This window comes from Rhineura floridana, chromosome 8, assembly GCF_030035675.1.
Source record: "Rhineura floridana isolate rRhiFlo1 chromosome 8, rRhiFlo1.hap2, whole genome shotgun sequence".
Classification (NCBI taxonomy): Eukaryota; Metazoa; Chordata; class Lepidosauria; order Squamata; family Rhineuridae; genus Rhineura; species Rhineura floridana.
Genome location: NC_084487.1, coordinates 126,204,547 through 126,231,875, shown reverse-complemented (window position 1 = coordinate 126,231,875; position 27,329 = coordinate 126,204,547). Strand labels below are relative to the sequence as shown.

General features: G+C 40.9%; 1 protein-coding gene across 9 annotated transcripts in view; it reads right to left on the bottom strand.

Moving 5' to 3' along the window:
- The window catches only part of ARHGAP8 (Rho GTPase activating protein 8), a 164,347-nt gene that overhangs the window by 114,590 nt on the left and 22,428 nt on the right, over positions 1–27,329 (bottom strand). For all 9 annotated transcript variants that reach the window (XR_009757607.1, XR_009757606.1, XM_061582386.1 and 6 more), the window contains 7 exons: positions 23,077–23,196; positions 13,141–13,281; positions 10,025–10,112; positions 9,473–9,604; positions 4,966–5,052; positions 1,654–1,752; positions 204–314 (listed from right to left, as the gene is read on the bottom strand). Coding sequence is in view for 7 of the 9 variants with exons in the window: in XM_061582386.1 (XP_061438370.1) it covers positions 204–314; positions 1,654–1,752; positions 4,966–5,052; positions 9,473–9,604; positions 10,025–10,112; positions 13,141–13,281; positions 23,077–23,113 (695 nt within the window). In the remaining 2 variants the exon portion in view is untranslated. The remainder of the gene's footprint in view (positions 1–203; positions 315–1,653; positions 1,753–4,965; positions 5,053–9,472; positions 9,605–10,024; positions 10,113–13,140; positions 13,282–23,076; positions 23,197–27,329) is intronic.

The window sequence follows — 27,329 nt, the reverse complement described above, 5'->3', positions numbered from 1 at the left end:
TAAGAAACAGAACATGGATGCTGTGAATTCTCTGTAGTAGTGTAGGCACTTTGAGCAACAAGTGGTTAAAAACTGGAGTAGTTTTGAGCACTGTGAGAAAGACAAGAAAGAAACACATGACAACTCCTCCAGACTTGGAACTGCTAGTATTATGGAAAGATACCCTTTTTTCAGCAAGATATAAAAGAAACGACATGGCTTACTATTGGAGGCTAACCCCAAATTGCTGAGTTGGGAGAGGTGGTCTTGGTGGAGGGATCTTCACTGGAGTGGGTGGCTTTTTCTTTTGTTTAGTCCGAAGATTTTCATCATGTCTGGTGGAGAAAAATAGGCTGGATATTCAAGAATAATGTTGGATTCATTCATGTTTCTCAAGACAAACAAAGAAACAGCAGTTCTAGGAGTTTCAGTTGTGTTAGTACCTTACTTCCAGACTGTAATCTCCCATAGAATATTAAAAAATAAAATATTAACAAAATGTACTACTTGCTATTCTTAATTTTTCTGCTTGCTAAATTATATCTCATTTTATCTAATAGCTAACAATCTTGTATTCTTTTGTATTTCACCAATATATATCATAAAATCACTAATTTTAAAAATTTGTGGGAGCTCCACTTGTTTGTAGTTTATCTTCATGTTGTTAGCTTTTAAAACATAATTTAATGGATATATGTGTGACAGCCCTTAGAGGACATTTATTTCCTTATAAAAAGTATTTCTATACCACCCTCTCACAAAACATCAGGGTGGTGTACAACAACAGAAAACGTTTAAAAGCACTATAAAAGATTGGCCACCTTGAATGGAATGGAATGGAAACCACTTCTCTTTCGTTGAGCAAGGGGTACCCCTTCCTCCCATCAGTTGATGGGTTGTAGGAGTGTGCCTTATTCTAGCAATGGAGGTGCTGAGCTAGCAGTAGGGGGTGAAAAGAAGAGGAGAAAGAATTCTTCCCTTTACCCTGCCACTGCAGCTGTTGTTATTGTGTTAAGCAAGAGAAGTAAGCCTGCATTTTAAATTTTTTCTCTCCTGTGGGGACACACACACATGAAGAATTATTTCTCCCCTTTGCCCCCTGCCCGTCAATCCACCTGTCAATCATCTGATGTCATAATGACATCATGTGATTAACAGATGAAAGGCCCCACCCACCTGTCAAATTTGGCTCATGAAGCCGATCCTCCTGGCCCATGAAGCCAAAAAGGTTCCCCACCCGTTCTAGTCCCTGCAGATACTAATTTACTTTTTGATTGATTGATTGATTGAAACTTTATTTTTACCCCACCCTTTTTCCAAACTGGAACTCAGGGCAGCTTACAAATAAAACTACATGTAGTTAAAAACATAGAAAAGCATACAATTAAAATACAATTAAACTATGCACAACCTAAAAACCTTAAAAGGCACTTAAAAATCTAAAAACAATTTAAAATAATACAAATAATAATTTTCTGTGGTTAAGCATTCAGTGTTACTTAGACATCATTTCTTATAACAATGCACCTTGTAGGATACAATGTAGCCAAGAATAAATCAGGTGTATCAACATTTTAAGAACTTTGATGTAGTCCTCTGAAAAAAGAAAACATTTACATATTATAGCACTAGGAAAGAACCACTTGCAAGGACTGTTGTGAATGTATCACATACCGAATAACTTCTTGAGGAATGTTGAGCTGATCATATTTGAGATGGTCTCTCAGGTCAGTTAAGTAATTCAGATAGATTACCTTTTTTCCAAATTTGTGACTAGGAACATAAGAAAAATTATACAAATAAATACAGAAATCAGGAATATTTCCTGAAAGGGTTACTGTATATTACAAAATCCTGGTGTCAATATCAGTGTCAAAAATTTCAAAATTGGACTATGATTCAGGCAACCATGACATAATATGCTTTAATTTTCATGTGAACAAACATATACACACCATGCTTGAGTTCAATCTGAATAAAAATGACTGTGTTCCATCTGAATGTAACTGCTATTTGCATAGATATAGAAACCAGTGCTTTGAGAAATACACAAAAATCATTATTTTAATGCAGCATTAAAAAAAAAGAATGTGTTCCATTAAAACTTTCTATGTCAATAGTTAAAGTAAAAAAACCCTGATGTTATTGCTGGCAAAGCAATGCTCCCTTCCTTTATATAGAAAGATTAAATCACATGATAGCAGTTTTCATAGATCCAATTCATCACTACCATGATAGAATGGAAACTGCTTTTCTGCTGTCTTGTCCCTTTCTACTCTGGTAGTGTCTGGATGCAGGAATCACATGCATATAGAGATGTAAGAGGCATCAATATCTGTTGTGTCCCATATTTCTCGCGTGAGGTGCTGTTTCCATTCTGCTGCAGTTCAGCTTCTGACAAAAACTACATTATTCATCTCACTGTCTACTGTGGTAGAATTTTACGTAACTAATGACATTATCATTATGTTCTATATTTGGTTCTATATCAGTAGCATTGGCTCTCACTGACCCAATGATCAAATGATCAATGTCCCAAATTCTCATGCTTCGTCCTCCACAGTTGTCCCTTCCTTCTGCTTATGCAGAAGGAACTCTGGGGCTGGTTGTCCATTGGGGCCAGCAGTTTGTGCAAGAACATGGAGCATAGGAAGTACAAATCTCTCTGCCTCTCAAAGTACAAGTCCTAGTCTAACTGCATACTCTGTCTGTTCTAGAGAAAGACCTATACCAGCACCTCAGTGTTCAGAATGTTGCTTGTTCTGCTCTAACCCTGCTTCTGATTGGCTCCAGCACATCTCACAAAGATCCGAACAATAGGTACATACATTTCCATATATATCATCAAGCCTGATCTACAATTCAGTCTTTAGGTAATAGGGTTGGAGCATCAGAACTCTGGGCCTAAGCAAATATACCTTTCCACCTCCTCCTTGCTTGGGCCTTGCAAATAGACACATATTAGGCTAAAAATACTTTAAATATTATTCCCCTTTCTGTAAATTATTCTTCACTTTAAATCTAAAAGAGGGACCTTCTTGTATTATTCAGAACAGCATGAAAAGCTTATGTGTGTGCACAGGCACCCTCTAGTGGAAGAAAGCAGAAATTAAATAAGGTTCGACCTTTAATTAGAAGGAATTAATTAATCAAAAGGGTTGGTTCCTGCTAGAAAGGAAGTGCTTTAACAAAATTAATACACTTGATCCTCAGTGTGTACAAACCTATTGAGTCCTTCCAGCATGCTCTTCCGTGATAAATTAGGCATTTATGCCAACCAATTAGCTAATTCCAAAAGAAAACACACAGAAACACACAACCAAAAATTGATTGTATTACACACTGCAGCAGTGCCTTAGAGAACTTGCTTAATCTTATTAACGTTTTACATTATAGCTAATTTGCTCTTCACCTCAGGAGGGCATTCTGTTCTGCAAAAATCTGCTGTCTTGACATTAATGACATTAATGCATATGGAATATATAAGATATTTTTATGGTTTCACTTTTTTATTGGCATGAAACACAGAACTTTGCCTCTCTCCTTGAGTGGCCCAAGTGACTTAAAGGCTGGGGTGGCTATGAACCAGAGTTTTTAAATAGCTACTTCTGCAAAAGGCATTCAAATTCTCCCTACTTTTCCACAAATCTCTAACCTATTCTGAAACTCCTCCCAGCCCTCCACTTATGTAAAAAAGAATAAAAGAAAACAGTTTTGTTTTAGACCACCTAGTCAGTTCTTCGGTTTTGAAAACTTCTTGGACATTATGAAGAGTAGTAGAATTGGATCCAGAAGAAAAGCCTGTGAAAGGAGGCTGAGGAAAGCTGACTTTCTGATCCTCTCGTCTCCCCAATAGTTCCCCCACCCCTACCCCAGCCCTCCCACAGAATCTCTACTGAGAGCCAGGGAGACCCTGATGAACAGGATGGGCTGTGGTTTAGGAGATTTGTTTATTTATTATTTATTTATTTATTACATTTCTACCCCGCCTTTCTTTCGATAGAAACCCAAGGCGGCTTACATATGGTTCCCAGGTGGTGTCCCATCCAGGCACTGACCAGACCTGACCCTGCTTAGCTTCAGCAGGGAGCTGGCCTCATGTGCCTTCAGACCATCACCTGGGACCTGAGATGAGAGGGAATCCCTGAAAATCAGGCAGATATAACTTTGAGAAGTGAGCACCTTCTTGTGGAAGGTGCCTCCACCCAGTTTTCACAGATCCCCTCCTTTCCTGATCAGCCCCCCCACATCATAGCCCATCCTACTCAGTAGGGCCTGCAAACCTTTAGGAGAGGCTTTGGGCCATGGTCAGGAGGAGGAGGGATGAGGAAATCGCAGGACTCGGCCTCCAGCAGTTTGTATAGAGTGTTCAAAGCACCTCGCATTCCTTGTCTCCATAGTCCTTACAACAATTCTGTATGATTAGTATGATTATCCTCATGCGACAGATGCATGTGCAGATGCAGTGAGAACAGCAGATTGCCTAGTGCCACCCAGTGAACCAGGAACCTCCTGGTCCACATCTTAGTTTCTCAGCTACAGTAGGTATCAGGATACAGGTGTGGTCCCCTGCGTAGAGGACTTATCTGTGGCTGAATTTCTAAGAACAATCCCTAGGACGTTAAATCTTATGAACTCATTGAGATTTAATTCCAAGAAAACATGTTTAGGATCAGGCAGTAAATAATAGAAGAGAAAGTGTCTGACTTCAGCATAGTAACCACAATAGAATAGAGTGGAATAAGCAAGCACTTAGGACACAGCAGAAAACAAGATCAGGAGGAAAAGTAAAACAAAATAATTTAACACACTCATGCCTAGTCTTCACCATCAGTAATATATTTCATTGACAGGCTCCCCAAGTGTTTTTATTTTGTGTTTTTCTATAACACAGATGTTTCTAGAAATCCACTTAACAATGTTAAAAAAAAAATCAAACTAACCTTCAGCTAAACACAGAATTATCTTCAGCAAACCAATATGTACCTGATCAGAGGTTTAAAAATGTTCCAAATAATTTTTATGAAATTGGTTGGATGTACAATGTAGAGTGCTTTCAGATTTTTCTTATACCTGTAGAAAAGAAAATTAAATCGTTAGGGGACTTCTGAACATTACATGCTGTAATGCAGAGGAGCCACAATTGAATGAAAAAAAAGGGGTTTATTACTGGAACATTATACAGTATTTCTTTCAAGCAGATCTAATTCAGAGGAAATTGAATGTAAAATGAAAAGAGAAAATGGTCAGTCCTGATGGAACTGAAGTAGGCTAAGATTATATAGCTATTACATTACAAACCAGTATCTGAATTGTTTTCTGGGTATAATAATGATGGGGAAAATCTCTCTAAATGATAAAAAAGTGTCTGGGGAATGGAGAAAGGAAAAAACAGAGGGGAAAAGAGGAGATCTTAAGAAATTCAATAAAAGGAAACCATTATTTGATTCTAATTTCTGCTATTGTTTGATTAAAAAAAGAAAGTTTCACACTGGAATATATATCCAGCTTATTAGATTTCTTTAAGTATTTGTTTCTGACAGATTTTGGTGTGCAATCCTAAAGATACATGGAAGAGAACTTTGACCAAAATGATGTATTATCAGCATTGCTGCAAGCAGAAGAAGTTCAATTCTTTTATAAACCTTCTTTTATAAACCAATGAGGCATCCCCTATTCGAAATAAAACTGTGACATTTTGGAGGCAGTCATAGGATAACTCATTAGGATGCACACACACCGCACACATCTAGATGAGCAGAAGGAGCACAAGCAAGTTCACAAAGTGTCCTTCCTCTTCCGTCCTGCCATATTTTTAAAACAAAGTTCACAACAGCTACGGGGTTGCTGGGTAAGCTAGGTGCAATCCCACCTTTCAATGACCTGTGAACACCTCTCCTGGGTAGACCATTCACTTCTGAGCTAAAGCAAGGTGCACTGATAGTTGAGCTGGTGGGGATGGGGAGGAAAAGATGGCTGTGTATAAAAAGCTTCTTATGTCACAGTCTGACACTGCAGGAACAACACTCATAAGGACCAGCTGCTTTTCAGTAAGCCTGACTGAAGAAGTCTGCCATCCAGCTTCTTCTTAATAATATTTAGTATCTATCAGAGCATGAAAGTAATTTGTTACAAGTAACGAATTACTAGTAATTCATTACTTTTTTGAGGAACGAGTGGGTAATTCCTTTACATTCCTTTACATTTTGATTGTAATAGAACTAGGAGTAATTTTATTACTTTTGTGGAGTAATTGTAATGTTTCGAGCATTACTTTGGGGCATTACTGGGGGGGGAAGCAGGGGAAGTCTTCTGCTCCACTGGTTTGTGGATGAAAATCATGTGCCTCAAACTGTGCAGTGTCGCTCTTCCCTCATGCTCTGTGGGTGGGTAGGAGGCAATGAGGGAAGAGGTGGATGAGAAGGGGTGTAGTGGAGAAAACAATTATTTTAAAAAATGGATGGTGGTGGTAAAGAATGGAGTGGAGGGGAAAAGGAGCTGGAGGGCAAGAACATGGATAAAGGAGGAGAAGGAGGCAGCAGCAGAATGGAGATAAAGAACTGTGGAGATGAAAGATGACGTGTGTGTGTGTGTGTGTGTGTGTGTGTGTGTGTGTCTGTCTGTCTGTCTGTCTGTCTATCTATAAATAAATACTGTGTTTGCACTTGGCACACAAAGTGGCCTCCACCACCCTCTCTGGCTACTGTGCTGCATTTGTAGTATTTTAACTTTTTTGCATCTCAGGGGAAAATTTTTGCTTGGGTGAGTGTCCCTTAGTTGGTGGCAGGGCAGGGTCTGGGAGGTGGTTAAGGGAGAGAGATTATCTTGCTGGCTGGTTGCACTTGGTTTGATGTGCAAAGATCTGAGTAGTGGCCTCTGCCTCCCTCCCCGTCTCCCTTACCAGCGGAGAGTCCACCATTGCTATCTTATGGATAAAAAGAATTATTCTGCTACCTCTGTATGTGTGTGTTTATTTTTAATGTTGTTTTAGGCTACTTAGATGTGCAGCAGCCAAGGCCAGCACCTTGTAGGTGTTTGTTAAAAAAGTAACTGAAATGCAATTGTAGTGATTACTTCTGATAAAAAGTAAAGTAATCAATTCCTTTCAGAGCAATTGTTATTGTAACAGTAATTACTACTTTTTGGGCCATGTAATTGTAACTGTAATTTATTACTTTTTTAAAAGTAATCCTCCAAGCTCTGGTATCTATGTATCTATTTAGTAAAAGGAATGGTAAATTGTGCACATTGCCCAGGCTGCATGGAGAATGTGCACATAATTATACAGCTACAAGAGCGGCTGTATATTATGGTCAGCATGGATTTTTCACATTCCACAATATTAAACTGAAAATACCCCATGCCATTCTGATGCTTCCCATAAACTCATTGCAAAACAAAACCTTACAAAACGTATAGTCCTGAACCCAGAAATGTTTCCTTAACAACCCTCTAAATTTTCATGGTGATACACAAAACAGTCAGAGAGAATTGAGAGTTCAAAGTGTACAAAGAGAGAGAGAGAAAAAACAGACCCCTTTTGGACTTTTTTCTCCGAGAGTTCTCATGTTGAAATTCATTACAAATCAGCCATGTTCACAGAGTACCTGTAATCCTATTACTGATTTAGCCCCATACTCTGACCTTCATCTTCTGCAGTTTAAAAGTTTAAAAAATGCTTGGCTGATTTTTAATTAATTTAAGAAATTTAGCATTGAACTCAATGATAAGGCTGGGCATGCTCAGTAAGGGCCAATTGTATGTGTTCTAAAAGCCAGACTCACAACTGCTGGGCTTGGCTAATCAGGGGACCACACCCACACCAGACCTTTATTTCACTTTAGACCAGTGTTTCCCAATCTTTTTTTATTTTTTTTGTTGCTGGACTACAGTTCCCATAATTCCTGACCATTGGCCATGCTGGCTGGGGCTGATGGGAGTTGTAGTCCAGCAACAAAAAAATAAAAAGAGGTTGGGAAACGCTGCTTTAGACAGTCATGGCTTCCCCCAAAGAATCCTGGGAAGTGTAGTTTGTGAAGGGTGCTGAGAGGAGACTCCTATTTCCCTGACAGAGCTCCAGTGGCCAGAGTGGCTAAACAGTCAGTCACTTTATTTGAAGCTCTGTGAGGGGAACAGGGCATCTCCTAGCAACTCTCAGCACCCTTCAGTTTTTGAACATAGTAAGTTGCCTTATACAGAGTTAGACCAATGGTCCATCTAGCTCAATGTTGTCTACACTGACTGGCAGCAACTGCCCAAAGTTTCCGGCAGGGGTTGTATCCCAGCCCTACATGGAGATGCCAAGGACTGAACTGGGCCGTTCTGCATGTAACGCAGATGCTCTCGCACTGAGCCATAGCCCCTTCTCATGTATAAGATTGGTTGGTGAGTAGGTATCCTGGCATTAAAAATTCTTTGGCACTTGTAGCATGCTATCCTAGGCACCACATAGAATTTGGAATGGAAGTAGTATTTTAAATTGTATTTTAAATTGTATTTTATAGTGTATTTTATCAGTATTTTCATTATTGTTGTATTTTGACGTTGTTGGTTCTTTGTTATTGTTTGTTTTGATCTTTGATTTTGTTATACTTATTGTATTTATATATTGTGCTTGTTTTATCTCTTATGTACACCGCCCAGAGAGCCTTTCTGGCTTAGGGCGGTATATAAATTAAATTAATTAAATAAATAAATAAAATAAACCCTGCTCAGCAATTAGCTTTGTGGAAGGGCTATCATGAAAAGGGAGTTACTTATCAGAAATATATTGAATTTACAATCACTGCATGAGTAGAAATAGCAGTGTGGAAATTTTTAAACTGTACATTCCTTGTAGAGACAGACTAGAACTATTTTTAAAATTATACAGGATCTCCCTTAATGGCTTCTGTATTTATGGTTTGTTTATTTTTCTAGTAATTCTTGGGGCACAAGCTGGCCAAAGTTATTTACATTTTAAGTCACACTGATTTAAATGCATAGCTGGTGGGTTGTTGTACATTTGATAATTCACAAATTGTGCAGATGTGCACTTGAAATGCAAGGGGGATCTGGGTTCAGATCCTTCCTTACAGATGAAATGCACTGGGTGATCTTTGAACAATCAATTTCTGTCCTCTCCTCCTCCTCAACAAGTTTATTGTACTAGTCCAGCCTTTCCCAACTAGTGGGCCACCAGATGTTGTTGGACCACAATTCCCATCTTTCCTTACAACTGGCAATGCTGGCTGAGGCTGATGGGAGTTGTGGTCCAACAACATCTGGTGGCCCACTAGTTGGGAAAGGCTGGACTAGTCACTGGCCTTGATAAGGTTGTTGTGATGATAAAAATGGGGCAGCCAAATATCTGCTACCCTGTGCCCTAAAGAAAGGGGGGATACAAATGTGATCTATTTTTAATTAAAAGTACGCAAAATTTGGTAGAATTATGGTTTTCAGAATTTAGAATGGTGGTGTGTGGTTTTTTAAAAGAATAATTTAGAAAACATACTTCCTGTCAAATTCTTTGTAGGCACTTTGTAACCAGCTCAAGGAGGGTTTATTCTTACTGTTCAGTCCATAGTGAAAGTAGACAACTGTGTAGTCATTTTCCACATACTGGTCCAATGTATACTTTAAATATCTAGAAGAGAAGCAGCATATAATACACTAATACATATTTTCCTTGTGGTTTAGGACAACATTTTTAAAAAACATAAGGAATACAGATGCCCAATAACCTAAGTATAATGTATACCATTTTCATGGTATGTGAAAATTTAAGCCCAAGACCAAATGCCAAACAGATACTTGGCATGGCTCACTCCCGTGTAGGATTCACTAGTGTTACAAGCTCATTGAATTCAAATATGAAGAAAGAACATAAGGCAGACAAGGTGGCAGTGATGAAGTGAGCAATGCTTGATTTTATCGCTAAGGATTGGAAAACTTGGATCACATAACCCAGATCTCACTGGGGTCCCCCCATCCCCCACTCCACACACACACCCCGCCGCCCTCCATGCCTATTAACACATGAATGAATAGACGAAAAAAGGCTCACTCTAATAATCGACTGTGATTAAGCTGGTAGGAAGGGGGCAAATGGCAGCAACTGAAAACAATCACTTTTCTCCCCAAATTATCATCACCTGGTAAACCAAAAAGAGTTTCGTTATCTGGGTGATAATTTCAGTTTATATGCACAGAAGACATGTTTTAAATGCAAAACCTGAATATGAAGTCATACATTTTGGAAGGGAAAAGTAGTTCTAATCATGAAGGTTACAAATTCAACTCCACATGTACATTTCTGTTTACATAGATACTCATGCAGTGCTCTGCAGTAAGGGTAATATATAATAATAGATATATTTGCCTCTTCCTCCTACCTCAAGGGTAGAAATGCTTTCTATAATTTAATATCCATAACATGTAAAAACCAGATGGAAAAGAAAAAATCATACTATATACTTTAAGCCTGACAGAATTCTTAAATCCTCAAAAAATGACACTTTAATTTGAAATGTTATGTGAAAGCCTTTTTAAAATCATCTTTATTTGCACACACACACAGATCAATCAGTCTGTAAGAAAGGAAATGGTGGTGGTTATTTAGAAAGGAACACCCATGCAGAACAAACAGTATATCAAGAATACTTAATCAATATAAATAAAACAAAGTATGCAGCCAATATGGCTACAAATCACTGTAACTCTGCCACTGTTTATAACAAATGCTGTAACTTCAGTTTTTGTCAACTATATTATTTAACTGGAATGAAAGAAATTGGCTATAGTTAAAATATACTAAAAACGCATTTTTAAAAATTTGTCAACAGAGAAATTAAATCTATTTTTTTTTGCACAAAAATTATTCTCAATATACATCCATTTTGTTGGTAGATAACTGGACACCTTTTATTATATACTGGAATGAACACTAATTTTATATCATTGGACAGAACCTCATTCCTCTAAATGTTTGGTATCATCCCCTCTACTTCCAATGTTCAGTTGTGCATGCCGTTGCTTATGTAGTCAAAACAGCACCATCTACATACAAGAGGGAGGTATCAACAGGCTTGTTTTGTTGTTATGTGCCTTCAAGTCGATCACAATTTATGGTAACCTTATGAATCAGCGACCTCCAACAGCATCTGTCGTGAACCACCCTGTTCAGATCTTGTAAGTTCAGGTCTGTGGCTTCCATTATGGAATCAATCCATCTCTTGTTTGGCCTTCCCTTTTTTCTACTCCACTCTGTTTTTCCTGGCATTATTCTCTTTTCTAGTGAATCATGTCTTCTCATGATGTGTCCAAAGTATGATAACCTCGGTTTCATCATTTTAGCTTCTACTGACAGTTCTGGTTTAATTTGTTCTAACACCCAATTATTTGTCTTTTTCGCAGACCAATTTTTGCAGAAATTCAAAATCAATAAGGAAAAAAACCTGGAGAGGGCAGCAAAAACAGGCTGAGCATGCTCATGGCCATGGAACACTGACTGGTTTTTTTTTTGTGGGGAGGGGGAACAGGTGGGAAGAGCAATGGATTGGAGTATTGTTAAAGGAGGTATGGTTGGCTGGAATAATGAACCAGAGTATTCTGTACTACAACATTTTGTTATAGGCCTCAATAATAATAATAATAAATATTATTGAAAAAATATTATTATTATTATTATTATTATTATTAAAAAAAGCTCAGCAGGTTGGCTGAGGCTTGGGTCCACATACTACAGCTGAAATGAAATGTATTTATTTAATTAATTATTATTGCATTTATATTCCACCTTTCCTCCAAGTTGCACATGGTCCTCCCCCCTCCATTTTATCCTAACACCAACCCTGTGAGATAGGTCAGGCTGACAGACTGTGTCTGGCCCAAGGTCACCCAGTGGGCTTCATGGCTGGGTGGGGATTTGAACCTGGTTCTTAGTCCAACACTATAACCCACTGGTGTTGGGAGACAGGACTGCACATCTTCAGACTGTGTGGGGGTGGAGGGGGATACCAATTTGATGAACCTTTGCATTAAGAAAAGAAAGCAACACCTCCCTGTCTGCAGAGAGCTTTCAATGCAAAAGGATATTTGCAGATGTGATTTTTTCACTTAACAGACGCTAAAATTATAATTAGTGTGGAGGGGTCATGAAATTTTTTGAGATTATAAAGGGGGTCCTGTACTCATAAAGGTGGGGAACCACTGCTGTACTGCTTTACTAAGTAATTACAAAAACTGAATTTAAATTTTACTTTGCCAAGGGAAGATAAGAGAAGGCAAGATAAAGTGAGAGCAGATTAACAATTATATTTTTAAAAAATAAAAGCAAACCCCAGCCAAACTGAAGTACTTAAGCCTCACTGATTTCATTGAGAGATACTACAAAAGAAATGCCAGACTTTTGAAATTAGTGTTCCAGCACGCATCCTACAACCTATAAATCTGATTTTTTAACAGGAACCACATCAGAATATCTCAGCAAGGATCTGTAAGATTGCTACTTCACATACATGAAAGCCGAGAAACATGCAAAGAGCTCTTTAGCGCACTCCTCCCTGTGTGAGCAACATGAGAGGCTTTGGCAGAACCCATGCCTTACCCATCTCTGCTGTTCACTTGCCTGCATGAGTCAACACACACACACACAAACACAAATAGCTGAACTGCAAAACAACGGGATGGCTCTGCCAAAGCTTCTATCAATACTCTCACTGGAGGAAAGAAGAGCCCTTTGTCTGCGCCTTATCACACATACAAGAAAACTGCATAAAGTGGGAAGATCCTTGAATTGGAAGCAAGATGCCAGAGATCAGTTTTGGAAGAGTCCAAGTGTCAGCCTGATTTAGGATTGTATTCAACAAAGTCCTACTCAGAATAGACCCACTGAAATTAATGAACCGTAATTAATGAAGTTAGTCATGTCTATTAGCTTCATTGGGTCTACTCTGAGTACGACTAGCATTGAATATCACCCGTAGTCTTCAGGCAGCCCACAAGTTTGCTTTTCCTTTTATATGCAGACTTCCACTAATCCCAAGAGTTTGATATTTTCACTAAAGCCTATGATTAATTTATTAAGATGCAAAACCATTATATGGAATAATAATGTGAAGCAGGAGAATAAAGTGATTTGCGAACACAAAGAAAATGCGAACAGGTTTTCAGCAAACATACCTACAAAGTGAATGATATTGTGTCTTGCCACATCATAATATGGGTGACTCATGCTTATTTCAGCATCTCCATTTGACACAGTTGCAAACGAGCCCTTGCTCTCTTCAGTATCTGCATTTTCTGCCTCATCTTTCCTTAATTCTGAAGCAAAGCACAAATTTAGGTACATTTAACAAAAAATATCAAATAACTCAGGATCAAATAAATAAAAAGACATTGTTCAAATAACTAAAGTGTATTAATTAAGAATACTAAGAGTTGTATTCAACAAAGTCCTACTCAGAGTCAGGGCCAGCACTGGCCTGCCCCGGGCCCATGGAAGAAATCTAGTGGGACATTTAGAGTAATAATTTCCAAACCCTCTTCCTGGAGTTCCTTAGAAACTCATCAGGGATTTCTTCTCAATGAGAAGATCAGTAACATCTTCACAGTGCAGTCGCAGGAGAGAAATGGGTATACCCAAGAGTTCAGTTTCAGTCCATGTGAGACAATAATGAAGCGAGTTGGTCTGGCCAGCAGTCCGTGTAAATGGATCCTACACACTCCAGAATCTCTTAGATCATTCCTCTTCCACAGTAGGGTTCCCAGAGCTCCTAAGGTTCAGGCTCTGAGAGGCGATGGTGCCTGCAGGACCTGGGAGAAGAGCTGGGTAGAATTTGGGGGTGCTTTTGTTTTGTTATTAAAAGTGACCTCAAGACTATGATTGTCTTTCATGCCAGGGTTATTGCCTTCTTTCCTATGTGACATATTTCAATAAGCATGCAATGAAAAGCAGCCAGATGGAGAGTCATGAGTTATTAAGAACCACCAGTGCCACAAAATCTCCCACATTTTTCTAAGATGTTACGTCGTCATGCTGCCATGCCATCACACAGTGTGACGTGGGCATAGTGGCAAAGCACCTTATTAGAAAAAAAAATTAGGCCCAAACCTCGGTGGTGGTAGGAAACCCGGAGTGCGGTGGTGGTAACGGCAATAACAGAAGCAGGCCTGGAGCGCAGCAGCTGTGGCAGTGGAAGGCCTGGAGGGTGGTGGTGGTAGCAGCAGAAGGCCCAGAGGGCAGCAACAGCCAATGGTAGGAGCGCGGCAGCAGAAGGCCCAGAGCATGGCAGCAGGCCCACCTGCATGAGAAGACCTAAAGCACTGTGGGTCTGTGTGATGTTCCTATATATTAGTGTATATATGGTAAGTGCTGGTTGTTTAGAGTATACATGGTAAGTAGTGAAAGAGGAGGGGGACTGAATGGGCAATAGAATGCTTGATGATTGGCTGAATGTTTAAAATGGCTGACAGTATAAATGAAAGGATGACAGGTAAATCTGGGTGAATGTGAGGTGGTGAATTGTGGAATCAGGGGGGAGAAGAGAAAGAGTGGATTGCTTGGTGGGGTTTAGAGAGTTGTTTACCAGGAGGGAGGTGAAGTTCGGATTAGTATTGAGTAAAACCATATGCTTATGTGCCTTAAGAAGAAATCTTGTTAATCTTGTTAGCTCTGTTATCTGTAATAAATACTTAATTTGGTTTACCAAAGGCCTGATCCTTGGCTGGGGTTTCACAGACCAGAAGGGAGGATAAGGTAATGACCAAGGCTGAAGGGGAACTGTAACAAATGGTGGCAGCGGTGAAGAGAATAACAATACCAGTATTCAGAGTCTCTGGGAATACTAGTATTGGGACGTTACTGGTGGTTGCCTAGCAGGGGGATCTGTTGAGATCTGTGCTAGAGCGGGGAGAGAAATCATAAGAGAGAGTGGTCCGGACTGGTGGAGTCCCTGGTGGTGCCTAGAGACAGGCAGTAACCACGAGCAGGTAGGAACCTGACAGGGAGAGCCAGGGAAGGATGCCTCACATGTGGTGTCAGTAGCGGTGGGATACGAACAACAGAGAATCCAGATACGAACCAAAGAGAGTCCCAAAGACACGTGGTGACAAAGGAGACTACGTCACAGGTGTTGGCTGTAGCAGTGAGATACGAATACTAGACAATCCCTAATAGTTGTGTGGCAAACAGAAATAACAAAACAAGATTTCTTTTGAGAGTGACTGGCAAAGAGTGTGTGGCAAAGAGTGAGTGAACTCAAACACCATGGCTGAATACATAAAAATGAAAAGAGAGGAGCTGGTGGAGAAGTGCATAACATTAAATTTACCTCATGAGGGTAAAGGGGTAGATGAATTGAGGGTAGCACTTATAGGATTTGCAACTGCCCAGCAAAAACAACCTGTCAGAGAAGAGACCCCAGAAGGATATTTAAGCAATCCCGCTTATATAGAGTACTTGAGAGAGAAGTTGAGGATGGAAGGTGCAGAGAAGGAAAAACAGAGAGAGTTGGAAGCCGAGAAATTGAGGATGGAGGCTGAGGAAAAAGACAAGCAGAGAGAGTTGGAAGCTGAGAGATTGAGGATGGAGGCTGAGGAAAAAGATAAACAGCGGGAGTTGGAAGCTGAGAGATTGAGGATGGAAGGTGCAGAGAAGGAAAAACAGAGGGAGTTGGAAATTGAGAGAATGAGATTGGGGTTTGAGGAGAGGGAGAAGCAACGAGCATTGGATGCTGAATTACAAGTAGAAAAGTTAAAATTTGATAGAGAGAAATTTCACTCTGAGACAAGGAAAGAGAGAGATGGAGCAAAAATAAAAATTACTCCAAAGGACTTTGCTGTCTATGAACCTGGTCAAGATCCTCAAATTTACCTCAGCACCTCTGAAAAAGCAGCTCAGTTGTGGGGGCTACCTGAAGATAAATACATGCAGTATTTATCAAACCTGATTAAAGGGGAATTGGCTGAGGTATACCAATATTTCCCCTCAGACAGGCCCGTCACCTATGCTGAATTCAAAGAAGCAGTGTTTAAAAGATTCAGAATGGGGCCTGATTGTTTTAGAAAGCTTTTCAGAAACTGCCAGATACAGACAGGGAGGTCTTTTGTGGAACTGGGAGCAAAGTTGATGGATATATTTGGAAAGTGGATGAGTAGTGCCAAAGCTCAGTCAGTGGAAGAGGTGAAAAGCCTCATGATACTGGATCAATTATACCATCAGTTACCACCAGAAATAAGGCTCCTGGTCAAAGACCGTTCCCCTACATCTGTGCAGGAGGCCGCAGAGATGGCGGATCACTTCGCCTCCAATAGAACTGGCTGGGTGGGGAAAACATCAAGAGAGTTTAAACCCAGACCATATAGTGCTGGCAGAAGGGATGTGGTACCACAGCGAGTGAGTCCTCCAGTAAAATCTGAAGGGCACAGGACACCCCAGAGTGGATCTGTGTACCCTAAAAGTGAGGAGAAATTATGCTACAAATGTGGTAGGGCACCTACGTTTTCAGTGTGAGGTTGCCAACCCCATTAGTAATCCTGCTCAGACAAGGGCAGTGAAAACAGAGCCCAAGGCTTTAGAAACAGCGAAAAAGGTTCAGTTCTGCCAGATAAACTGGACAGAAGTAACAGACCTTGATTCAAGTCTGAGAGAGGAAGTGAGTGTACAAGGGGCAACTTATTGGGCATTGCTTGATACTGGTGCCGCTCAGACATTACTGAGGCCAGATTTAATAAAATCTGAGGTAATATTACCTCAGGAAACTGTGACTATCTAAGGAGTGAGAGGTCAACCAGAAAGTTTGCCTGTGGCCCTGGTGGATATGACTTGGAGAGGCCGAGAGGGCCGATATAAAGTAGGCATTAATGCCCAGCAACAAGAACCAGTAATACTGGGAAGGGATGTAATGGGCGCCCAAGGAAAGATCTATGTAGTGACCAGACAGCAAATTGGCAGAGAAAAAGAAGCCATATTAAGGGGGGCTGAAACAAACAGGGTGGAATCTGTTAACCAGCCTCAGGTCACCATAGCAACCACCACTAGCAGGCCTGCTGAAGGAGACAAATTGTATCAAGTGGTCTCTGGGGAAGAAGCAGAGCAATTCAGGGAAGAGCTGCATAAAGATATCAGTTTGAAGCAGGTAAAGGAACAAGCCCTGACCCAACAGATTCCTTTCACTGACAAACTGAGGAATCAAGTTGTGTGTGAGAATGGGATTTTATATAGACTGTGGATGCCTGCTGAGAGAAAGGATGAATGTGAACCAGTGAAACAAATGATGGAAGTGGTGAAAGAGAATTTGAGTCAAGCTCAGCAGAAGCAAAGTTACTGGTATGACAGAACAGCCAGAGAATGTGTGTATAATGTGGGAGATATGGTTATGGCGTTCATACCCAGGAAACATGACAAATTACAGGCTAACTGGGAAGGACCATATACCATCAGAGAAAGGCTTGACACAGTGACATATGTAATCACCACAGACCAATTAAACAAAAGCAAAGTGGTTCATGTAAATATGTTGAAGCCTTACCATACCAGGGATGCACAGGTGTTGCAAGTTACCTTATTCCCTGAGGGAAGTGGGCCTGAACTTCCAGATTTGGTACAGGAAAGCAAAGACAAAGGAGGGGTAGATCAAGTGGAATGGTCAGAGGAGGTAGAGGAGGAAGTAAAAGAAGAGATTCTGAGAGTTTTGAAAACCTATAGGAATCTCTTTAGCAACAAACCTGGCCGAACCAGTATAGTTATACATTCCATTGATACTGGAGATCATGCCCCAATCAGATCTGTTCCGTACCGTGCGAATGGGAAAGTTTTGAATGAGATCAAAAAGGAGGTGGAAGAGATGCTGGAATTAGGAGTGATCAGGGAATCCATCAGTCCCTGGGCCTCAAGTATTGTCCTGGTTCCGAAAAAAGATGGAACGACAAGGTTTTGCATTGATTATCGGCTAATCAATAAAATTACTGTCCCAGATGCGTATCCTATGCCTAGGGTAGACGCTATGTTAGAGTTATTGGGGGCAGCAACAATTATCTCTACACTAGATCTCTGTAAAGGATTTTGGCAAATGGAACTAGACGAGCAATCCAGAGCCAAAACTGCCTTCAGTACACCAGATGGGTTATATGAGTTTGTGACCTTACCCATGGGACTAAGGAACTCACCAAGTTCATTTCAGAGGCTAATCAATACTGTGTTGCGAGGCATGTCAGATTTTGCAGTGGCCTATATCGATGACGTGGCCATTTTTAGCAAGTCGGTGCCTGAGCATGTCCAACACCTGACAACAGTATTGGTGGCCTTAAGAAAAGCAGGCCTCACAATAAAAGCTAAGAAATGCCAGTTTGGACTAAAGGAAGTAATCCATTTAGGACATAAGGTGGGGAGTGGGAAAATCACCCCCTTATGGAGCAAGGTGGAGGCAATACAAGCGTGGCCGATCCCCTTAACCAAAAAACAAGTAAGGGCATTTCTGGGTGTGGCTGGATTTTATAGGAAGTTTGTGAGAAATTTTGGGGAAATAGCAACCCCCTTGCATGAATTAACAAAGAAGAAGTGTTCTGAGCGTGTGGTATGGACGGATGAATGTCAGAAGGCTTTTGATCTACTGAAGCAAGCCTTGTGCCAAGGACCCATATTAATAGCACCAGACTATGAGAAACCATTCATTGTGGCTACAGATGCGTCAGACCTCGCGCTGGGAGTCGTCTTGCTGCAGGAGAGAGAAGGCACCAGACATCCAGTGGCGTATCTGAGTCGCAAGCTGACGCCGAGGGAGAAAAACTATTCGTCGGTCCAGAAGGAGTGCCTAGCGGTCGTGTGGGGACTGAACAAGTTGCGCCCATACGTGTGGGGACGAAGATTCACAGTGACTACGGATCATCGGGCCTTGTTATGGTTGCAGACTATGAAAAACCATAACACTATGCTGCAGAGGTGGTCCTGGGCCCTACAGGACTATCAAGTGGACTTCCAGTTCATCAAAGGCAAGGACAATGTACTGGCCGATGGACTTTCCAGGCAAGTGGCTGGGACTGCAGTGACGTGACCAGACAGAGGAACAAAGAAAGACATTTTCCCCATAGAGACTTTTATTTGTTAACGCGACGTATAAATCCTGGAACAGGAATAATACTCTGCAGTTGTTTAAGGGGGGGGAAATGTGGTGTTCCTATATATTAGTGTATATATGGTAAGTGCTGGTTGTTTAGAGTATACATGGTAAGTAGTGAAAGAGGAGGGGGACTGAATGGGCAATAGAATGCTTGATGATTGGCTGAATGTTTAAAATGGCTGACAGTATAAATGAAAGGATGACAGGTAAATCTGGGTGAATGTGAGGTGGTGAATTGTGGAATCAGGGGGGAGAAGAGAAAGAGTGGATTGCTTGGTGGGGTTTAGAGAGTTGTTTACCAGGAGGGAGGTGGAGTTCGGATTAGTATTGAGTAAAACCATATGCTTATGTGCCTTAAGAAGAAATCTTGTTAATCTTGTTAGCTTTGTTATCTGTAATAAATACTTAATTTGGTTTACCAAAGGCCTGATCCTTGGCTGGGGTTTCACAGACCAGAAGGGAGGGTAAGGTAATGACCAAGGCTGAAGGGGAACTGTAACAAATGGTGGCAGCGGTGAAGAGAATAACAATACCAGTATTCAGAGTCTCTGGGAATACTAGTATTGGGACGTTACTGGTGGTTGCCTAGCAGGGGGATCTGTTGAGATCTGTGCTAGAGCGGGGAGAGAAATCATAAGAGAGAGCGGTCCGGACTGGTGGAGTCCCTGGTGGTGCCTAGAGACAGGCAGTAACCACGAGCAGGTAGGAACCTGACAGGGAGAGCCAGGGAAGGACGCCTCACAGTCTGCCCACGCAAGAAGGCCTACAGTGTTGTGGGCCTGCCAACCGTGATAGTTGTTTGGGGGGGGTGGAGAAAACAGGAGGCAAGCTCTGGCAACAGCTAGGGTGGTTGCTGGAGGAATAGGGAAAATGGAGGAGGGGAGCTCTGGCAACCCCTGGGGTGGTTGTGGGGGGATGGATAAAAGGGGAGAACTCTGGTGATCCCTGGGATGGTTGTGGTGAAAGGGGAGGGGAGCTCTGGAAACCCTGGGGGTATGGTGAACTGTGGGGGGGAGGGAGCTACAGTGAAACATGAGGGAAGTGGGGCTTCGGTGACCCAGGGGGAGTTTTGCAATGGTAGGCGGGGTTGGGAGCAATGTTAACAGGAGCAGAGCCCCTAGTTATATTATTAGAGATTAGCCAGATATTCTGTTTGGAAACAAATGATAGAAGGGCAATTTGTTTAGAACTGGGGAGGAGGCTCAAGGTACACCTTTGGGGCAGTACCTCCCACCATCTCTCCCTAACTCAGTTTCTGGCTTGTCACACTGAGATGTTGCTCTTTCTTCTGGAGCCCCTGAGAAGGATGCAAAAACCTTCAAATAAAACACTGAGATTTGGGAGCTCTAACAAACAGTTCCACAGCAGACATGTTGTTACTGCAAGGATGCCCTGAATGTCTACAGCTTAAAAATTGTTGAATTTAGGTGAGCCCCAAGCCTTAAGAAAATATATCCAATTCACGCTACTCACATAGTTTCTTCCTACACCAGCAATAGCAAGATTGGGAAGGCAAAGCTGATGTGAAGGGCTAATAAGTGATTGTAGCCTGTCTGGATCTTTTGAATGTTTCCATGGTGATGAGAGAATGAACCACAAGAAAGTGGGTGTGACTGGAAAGCCGTGTTGGTTGATCATAAATCTACCCTGTTCATGTGCAAAACCTGATGGGGGTCTACTTTTTCAATAAAAAGTGCACATGGTTGAAAGGAGCTAAATCACCTAAGCTCTCTATGTTCCTTCACTTCAAGCTCTTTCCTTACCAGCAAGGCTCACTCTAGTGTTAGATACATATTGTGATAAAAGGGCCTGCACTGATGGAGCACAGGCATATAAGGTGTGTTGGGGTGGGCTCAGTTGCCTTCATCCCATGTGCCCCTTTTATTGTGGCAAGTAGACCCACCACATACACACACACACCCCTTCTGTAGATGTGCATGAGGTAGGCCCCTGAACCAACATGGCTGACTGTGTCACATTTAATTTAAGAACATATGGAGGAGCCCTGATGGCTGAGACCCAAGGCCAACCAGATGCCTATGGAAAGGCTGCAAGCAGGACATGAGTACAACAGCTCTTTCCCCACTCACGTTCCCCATAAAGTGGTATACTGAGGCATAGTGTTTATTATCCTGGAGGTAATACACAGCCATGATACCTAGTAGCCATTGATAGCCTTATCCGCCATGAATTTGTCTAAATATCCTTTAAAGCCATTCAAACTGGTGGCCATCAAATTGTATGTCTCATATTTTATTATCGTATTCAGCTTCATTGGATGATCCCTGGTTCTAATATTATGACACAGAAAAATGTATCTCTGTTCACTTTCTTCACACTGTGCATTGTTTTATACACCTCTACCATGGCCATCAAAGCAACTCAGCTATTATAAAGTTCTAACATGGCCAAGACAAAAGTGGGCACAGCCACAGTGGGTGTGGTCACCCCAAAATCGCACACACCTCTTCAAATATGCTGAACAGTTGGCTGACCAGCAGAATGTGTGTGGGGAGGAGGGTAGATTGCCAGGAGGGGATTTTGAAAGTCCTCTCCCATAACCCCTGCCTCCCCCCAGATGATACAACTGAGCAGCAGTGAAGAGGCTCCTTTAAGCAGCAGGAAAGAAAGGGACTCTCCTTTCAAGGTGCTCCAGGTGCCTTGAGACAACAGCTTCCAACATAGCCAGCTTCCCTTGATTCTCCAGACGGGGGAAGCCCTCCTGGCAAGAGAAGCCATTGGAAACTGCTACTTCAACATAACATTTTAACAAGAATACGTACAAATGAAAGGAAAATATGGGTGTCACAGCTGTTACAAAGAAGATTTTCTGCATATCTGGTGAATATGTCCTCTAATAATTTTTGGAAGTGGATTATCATCATTAGCAGCAATATAGCTGTTAACACATTGCGTTTCAATGCATGTGTTATCCTGCTGGAATGTTCAAACGACAGTGTACAGATACTGGATAACAAATTAATTATTATTCTTTGAGTAGCAACCATGTAATTAATACCACAACATTTAAACATAGTAATGTGAATTTGCATGTTGCATAAAGTAAAAGGAATTGCACATATGTTAAAAGGGACATATTTTAACAGCAAGGAAGAAACAGTTCTATGCAGACACTAAGATTTTATTACTATTTCATAAAGTTTTAATGGAGAAATTTAGGTAGGTATTAACTGTAATGAAAATATATTTGTATTAAACATTGGCTCATGCTGTCATTTATTAAAGGGAATACACAATGCTTACTTAACTGACTGGCAAACTGAACTATGTTATGAACATAAGAACTGTCTTTCTGGATCATATCAAGGGTCCATCTAGTCCAGCAGCCAGCCATATGCTCCTGGAAGTTGATCAGAAGCGCATGAAGGTGATGGCAACCTGCTGTTATTTGTTTCAAGCATCCAGCTGTCAAATGTATACTACCTTTAACTACAGAGGGTTGTCATCACATAGAATGATTTGTATGCATCCTATGTCTAAATCTTTTCATTTATGTATACGTGATGAGGTGCAATTTATGTTTTCTGTATAAACTGGGTTTTTAAAAGTCAAATTCTATATTATTATGTGTTAGAATTGATTTTTTTTTGCAAAACGATGCACCTTGAGATGAGTTGGCCATATGTTCACTGGAACATGTTCAAAAGATAACACGCAAACAGGCAGTCTCTAGCTCATTCAATACTTGTCTGTTTAGAGTAATGACTCCCATTTGTGCCACAATATGTGATGACAACAATATTGCAATAGCCTAGAATTTCACTGGGACCACATACCAATAATTCATATAAACGGTATTAAACTAACTTTCAGCCTTAATAGCTTTTGATAATAAGGTACATGCCAGTTTGGTGATTGTAACTCAAAAATATTACACTGTCCTGGCAAAAGTCTTTCACTTAGGGAAGAATCTCTTCTAAATCATCCATATATGTATAGAAGATATCACTTGATGGGCAGTAGCATATCTATAATTTACCTATTTCAGCTAACTTTTCAAAATCAATTTCAGACATGTTTGCAGTATGCAAAACTAGTCAGTGCAGTCAATGATGTCCACTAGTTGCTGGACCAACTGTTCTTTAGTCCTTGATCAACCCTAAAAAACAAAACAAAGAGTATTAGAATCCTGTTGCAGCTGTGCTAGGAGTGTAGATACAGGCATTCACCATGGCACAACCTTTCGCCAAGTTCTGATAGTTAAAAACAGGAACGTACATGCTTTATATGCTTATTTATTTTAAAATTCTGCTGCTGAGGAAGGGCAGGATATAAATCAAATAATTAATAAATAAATAAAATTCATCAGATACCGTACCAAGATCATGTACAGGGATGGGCAGACGTTACATCGGGATCTACTGATAGATGTCCAAGCAATTTGCAGCAGATCAGCAACTACTTCCAGTTCCTAATGCTTTTTCTCTCCTAAATTAGGCTGCTAAAAATAAAGCTTAGGGTGGGGAAGAGGAAGGGAGAAGAGCTCTGGTAGTGAAAGCAAATTCCTGGGTTGAACACGTGCTCAGAGACATCTTGTTTCTCCATTCTGTGGCCTGATCTACTATTTTGCACCTGCCACCACTTGATGTATCTCAGAGTTCTAGTGGAAAAACAAAGTCGATTCTGCAAGCCTATAGTCTGCCCACTACTGATGTACATTTAAAATGCCATTAAAATAATACAAAATCCAAAGCAGCAGCAAAACCACAGTAATCATATACACATCTTATAGCAGAAAAATCAAATATCCAGCTCACACTCAGCTGCATGCACACCATACTGTTCATTTAAATAACACTGCTTTCACCAAAGAATTCTGGGAACTGTAGTATACCCCAGCACCTTCAGCAAACCACAGTTTCCAGGATTCTTGGGGAAAATCCATGTGCTTTAAAGGTATGGTGTGTTCATACCCTAAAACAGAAATGTTCATGTTTGTCTCCTTGCAGCGGAACGGCCAAAGACAGGCAAAGGGAAGAGACAGGGCTGAATTATCCATGACCATCAGGCACAACAGGCATAGTTACTAGCGCCTATGAAACTCCCAAAAGCTTATGAAAAAGTTTGGGGCCTAAAATAATTCAATTCAATTAAAGCAAATCATGGCTTGATTTAATAGTATATTCAGTCTACTCAACAAGCAACATACAGGTACAGTAGGGCCCCACTTATATGGTGGGTTCCGTTCTGGACCCCTGCCATAAAGCGGAATTCACCGTAAGGTGGAACCGCATTGACTTTAATGACGTGTGCTGCGCGAAAATGCCGCAAAAGCGGCAAAATTGGCTTTTAAAGAGGTGAGGAAAGCCGGCGCATTAGCGGAACGCCAGGAAGCGGAGTGCCGGTAAGCGGGGCCCTACTGTATATGTCTTAAGTAAATGTAAATTAAATATTAACTTTGTAGCTCTTTTTGTTAGTAAAAACACAGGCTACATCTTCAAATTTCATTTTTTTGCAGAAGCTCATTCTCACTTGAGAGTAGTGCAAGTGAAGATAGTTGAGTTGGCCTAAGACAATTCTTTATACATTTCAAATTTGAAAAAGAGCGCTCTCCTTCACAACTTGTTCCAAAAATTGCAGGATGTATTCTAAAAACAATATTGACATTTGGAAAAATTGTCACCAACCTGTTAGTTGTGTAATGTTCAATTAAACCATAGATATCCTGTCTGGGAAATTCATTTGTAAATGTACGTTCAAGATCTGACATATATGTGTCTATCAATGCCCTAGTTCTAGAGGCCACTTCATCACTGGACATGGACTTATCTACAAGAAAACTAAGCCTTTCATTCAGTGTGTCGTAGGCTAGCCATCTGCCTTTCTCAAAGAGATTTATCCATTACAGGATAGAAGAACTGTGTGCAGAATTTGGCACTGGCACTGAAACCTGAGTCAGTATTATCCATACCAACTTCATTAAAAAGGGGGGGGGTCAGCCATTTGTGGTGTGTAGTCACAAACTCAGAAGAAGGCAATGGTAAACCACCTCTGAATATCTCTTACCAGGAAAACCCTATGAAAACCAAAATGCAACACGAGATAGTGCTGGAAGATGAGACCTCCCAGGTCAGAAGGGACTCACTGAGTTACTGGGGAAGAACAAAGGACAAGTCCAAGTAGCACTGTGACTAATGATGCAGCTGGGTCACAGCAGAAAGGAAGCCCAGAGTCTGATGCACACAGATGCGAAAGGAGAGTCCGGAGTTGTACGACACACAATAGGAACATGGAATGTGAGAAGCATGAACCAGGGAAAGTAGAAATTGTCAAGCAAGAAATAGAACATATCAACATTATAATAGTTGGCGTGGGTGAATTAAAATGGACGGGAATGGGACATTTTTAGTTGGGCAACTACAAAATATTTTATGCAGGAAATGAGAAATTAAGAAGAAATGGGGTTGCTTTAATAGTGAGAAGTGATGTAGCAAAAGCAATTAGGAGCTACAACGCAAGGTCTGAGCGAGTGGTATCAATGAGATTAAACGGGAAACCTATTAACATAACCATCATCCAAGTCTATGCTCCAACAGCAAAAGCAGAAGAGGAATTGGAGAGATATTACGCAGAAGTACAGAAAGAAATTGATCACACACCAAAACAAGATGTGCTGATAATCATGGGGGACTGGAATGCAAAAGCAGGGAACAGAGAAGAACTAGCAATTGTGGGGAAATGGGGCTAAGGAGACAGAAATGAAGCAGGAGAAAGACTTACTGAATTCTGTGAAGCCAATAATTTCTTTCTTGTGAACACATTTTTTGATCAACCGAAAAGATAACTGTACTGGTGGACCTCACCAAATGGTCAATATAGGAATAAAATTGATTATATAATTGGTAGCAGAAGATGAAGTTCCATACTTTCTGCAAAAACAAGACCAGGAGCAGACTACAGTACAGATCATGAACTAGTCGTATCGAAAATCAGAGTAAAGCTAAAGAACAACGAAGCAATCATAATGCCAAAATACAATTTAAATAACATTCCAGAATAATATAAAGATCAAATAAGGAACAGGTTTGAGGCTTTAAACTTAGCTGAGCGAGAACCAGAAGAACTATGGACTGAAGTCAGAGACATTATCAGGAAAGAATGCAAAAATACAATGTTGTTGAAAGAGAAAGACCTCAATGGATGACTGAAGAAGCTCTTAAAATGGTTAAAGAGAGAAGAAAAGCAAAAGCAAAAGGAGACAGAAACACGGACAGAACCCTAAATGCAACAATACAGCGACTAGTACATAGGGACAAAGAGAACTATTACAATAGTTATTGTATAGAAATAGAAGAGGACAACAAAAAGGGAAGAACAAGAGCCCTATTCCAAAAGATTAGAGAAATAAAAGAGAAGTTTAAACCAAGAGTTGGGATGTTGAATAATCAACAGGGGAACAGACTGACTAACTGACATGAAATAAAAGGAAATAATAAATGGAAATGGAAATGGACAGCGTTCATTGTGTGTTGTGGACCTCCTCCTTCTGGCCTCAGGTTTAATATTTGAAAGAGGATTAGAGAAGAGAGCTCTTTTTGCCAGAGCTTCCCTGCTGCTGCAACCAATTACAGTAGGGCCCCGCTTTACAGCATTCCGCTTTACAGCGTTCCGCTGATACGGTGGCTTTCAATCGGGATATTCACCGTTTTAAAGCCAATTTTGCCATTTTGTGACATTTTGCGACGCTTTCGCGTCATTTTCGTGCAACGCAGCCCATTATAGTCTATGGGGTTCCACTTTACGGCGATTTCCGCTTTACAGCGGGGGCCTGGTCCCTAACTCGCAGTATTAGCGGGCCCCTACTGTAACAAGAAATAAATGCTAACACCCAAAGGTAAATGGAATGCCTTCAAGTCGATCCTGAGTTATGGGCGACCCTATGAATAGGGTTTTCATGGTAAGCGGTATTCAGAGGGGGTTTACCATTGCCTTCCTCTGAGGCTGAGAGGCACTGACTGGCGCAAGGTCACCCAGTGAGCTTCATGGCTGTGTGGGGATTCGAACCCTGGTCTCCCAGGTCGCAGTCCAAAGGTAGAACAACAGCCCTATTCCAAAAGATTAAAGAAATCAAAGGGAAATTTAAACCAAGAGTAGGGATGTTGAATAATCAACAGGGGAACACACTGACTGACCAACATGAAATAAAAGGAAGATGGACGCAATACACTGAAGAATTATATAAAAGAGATGCCAGGATGACAGGTTTATTCACAAAGGAACCATATGAAGAAG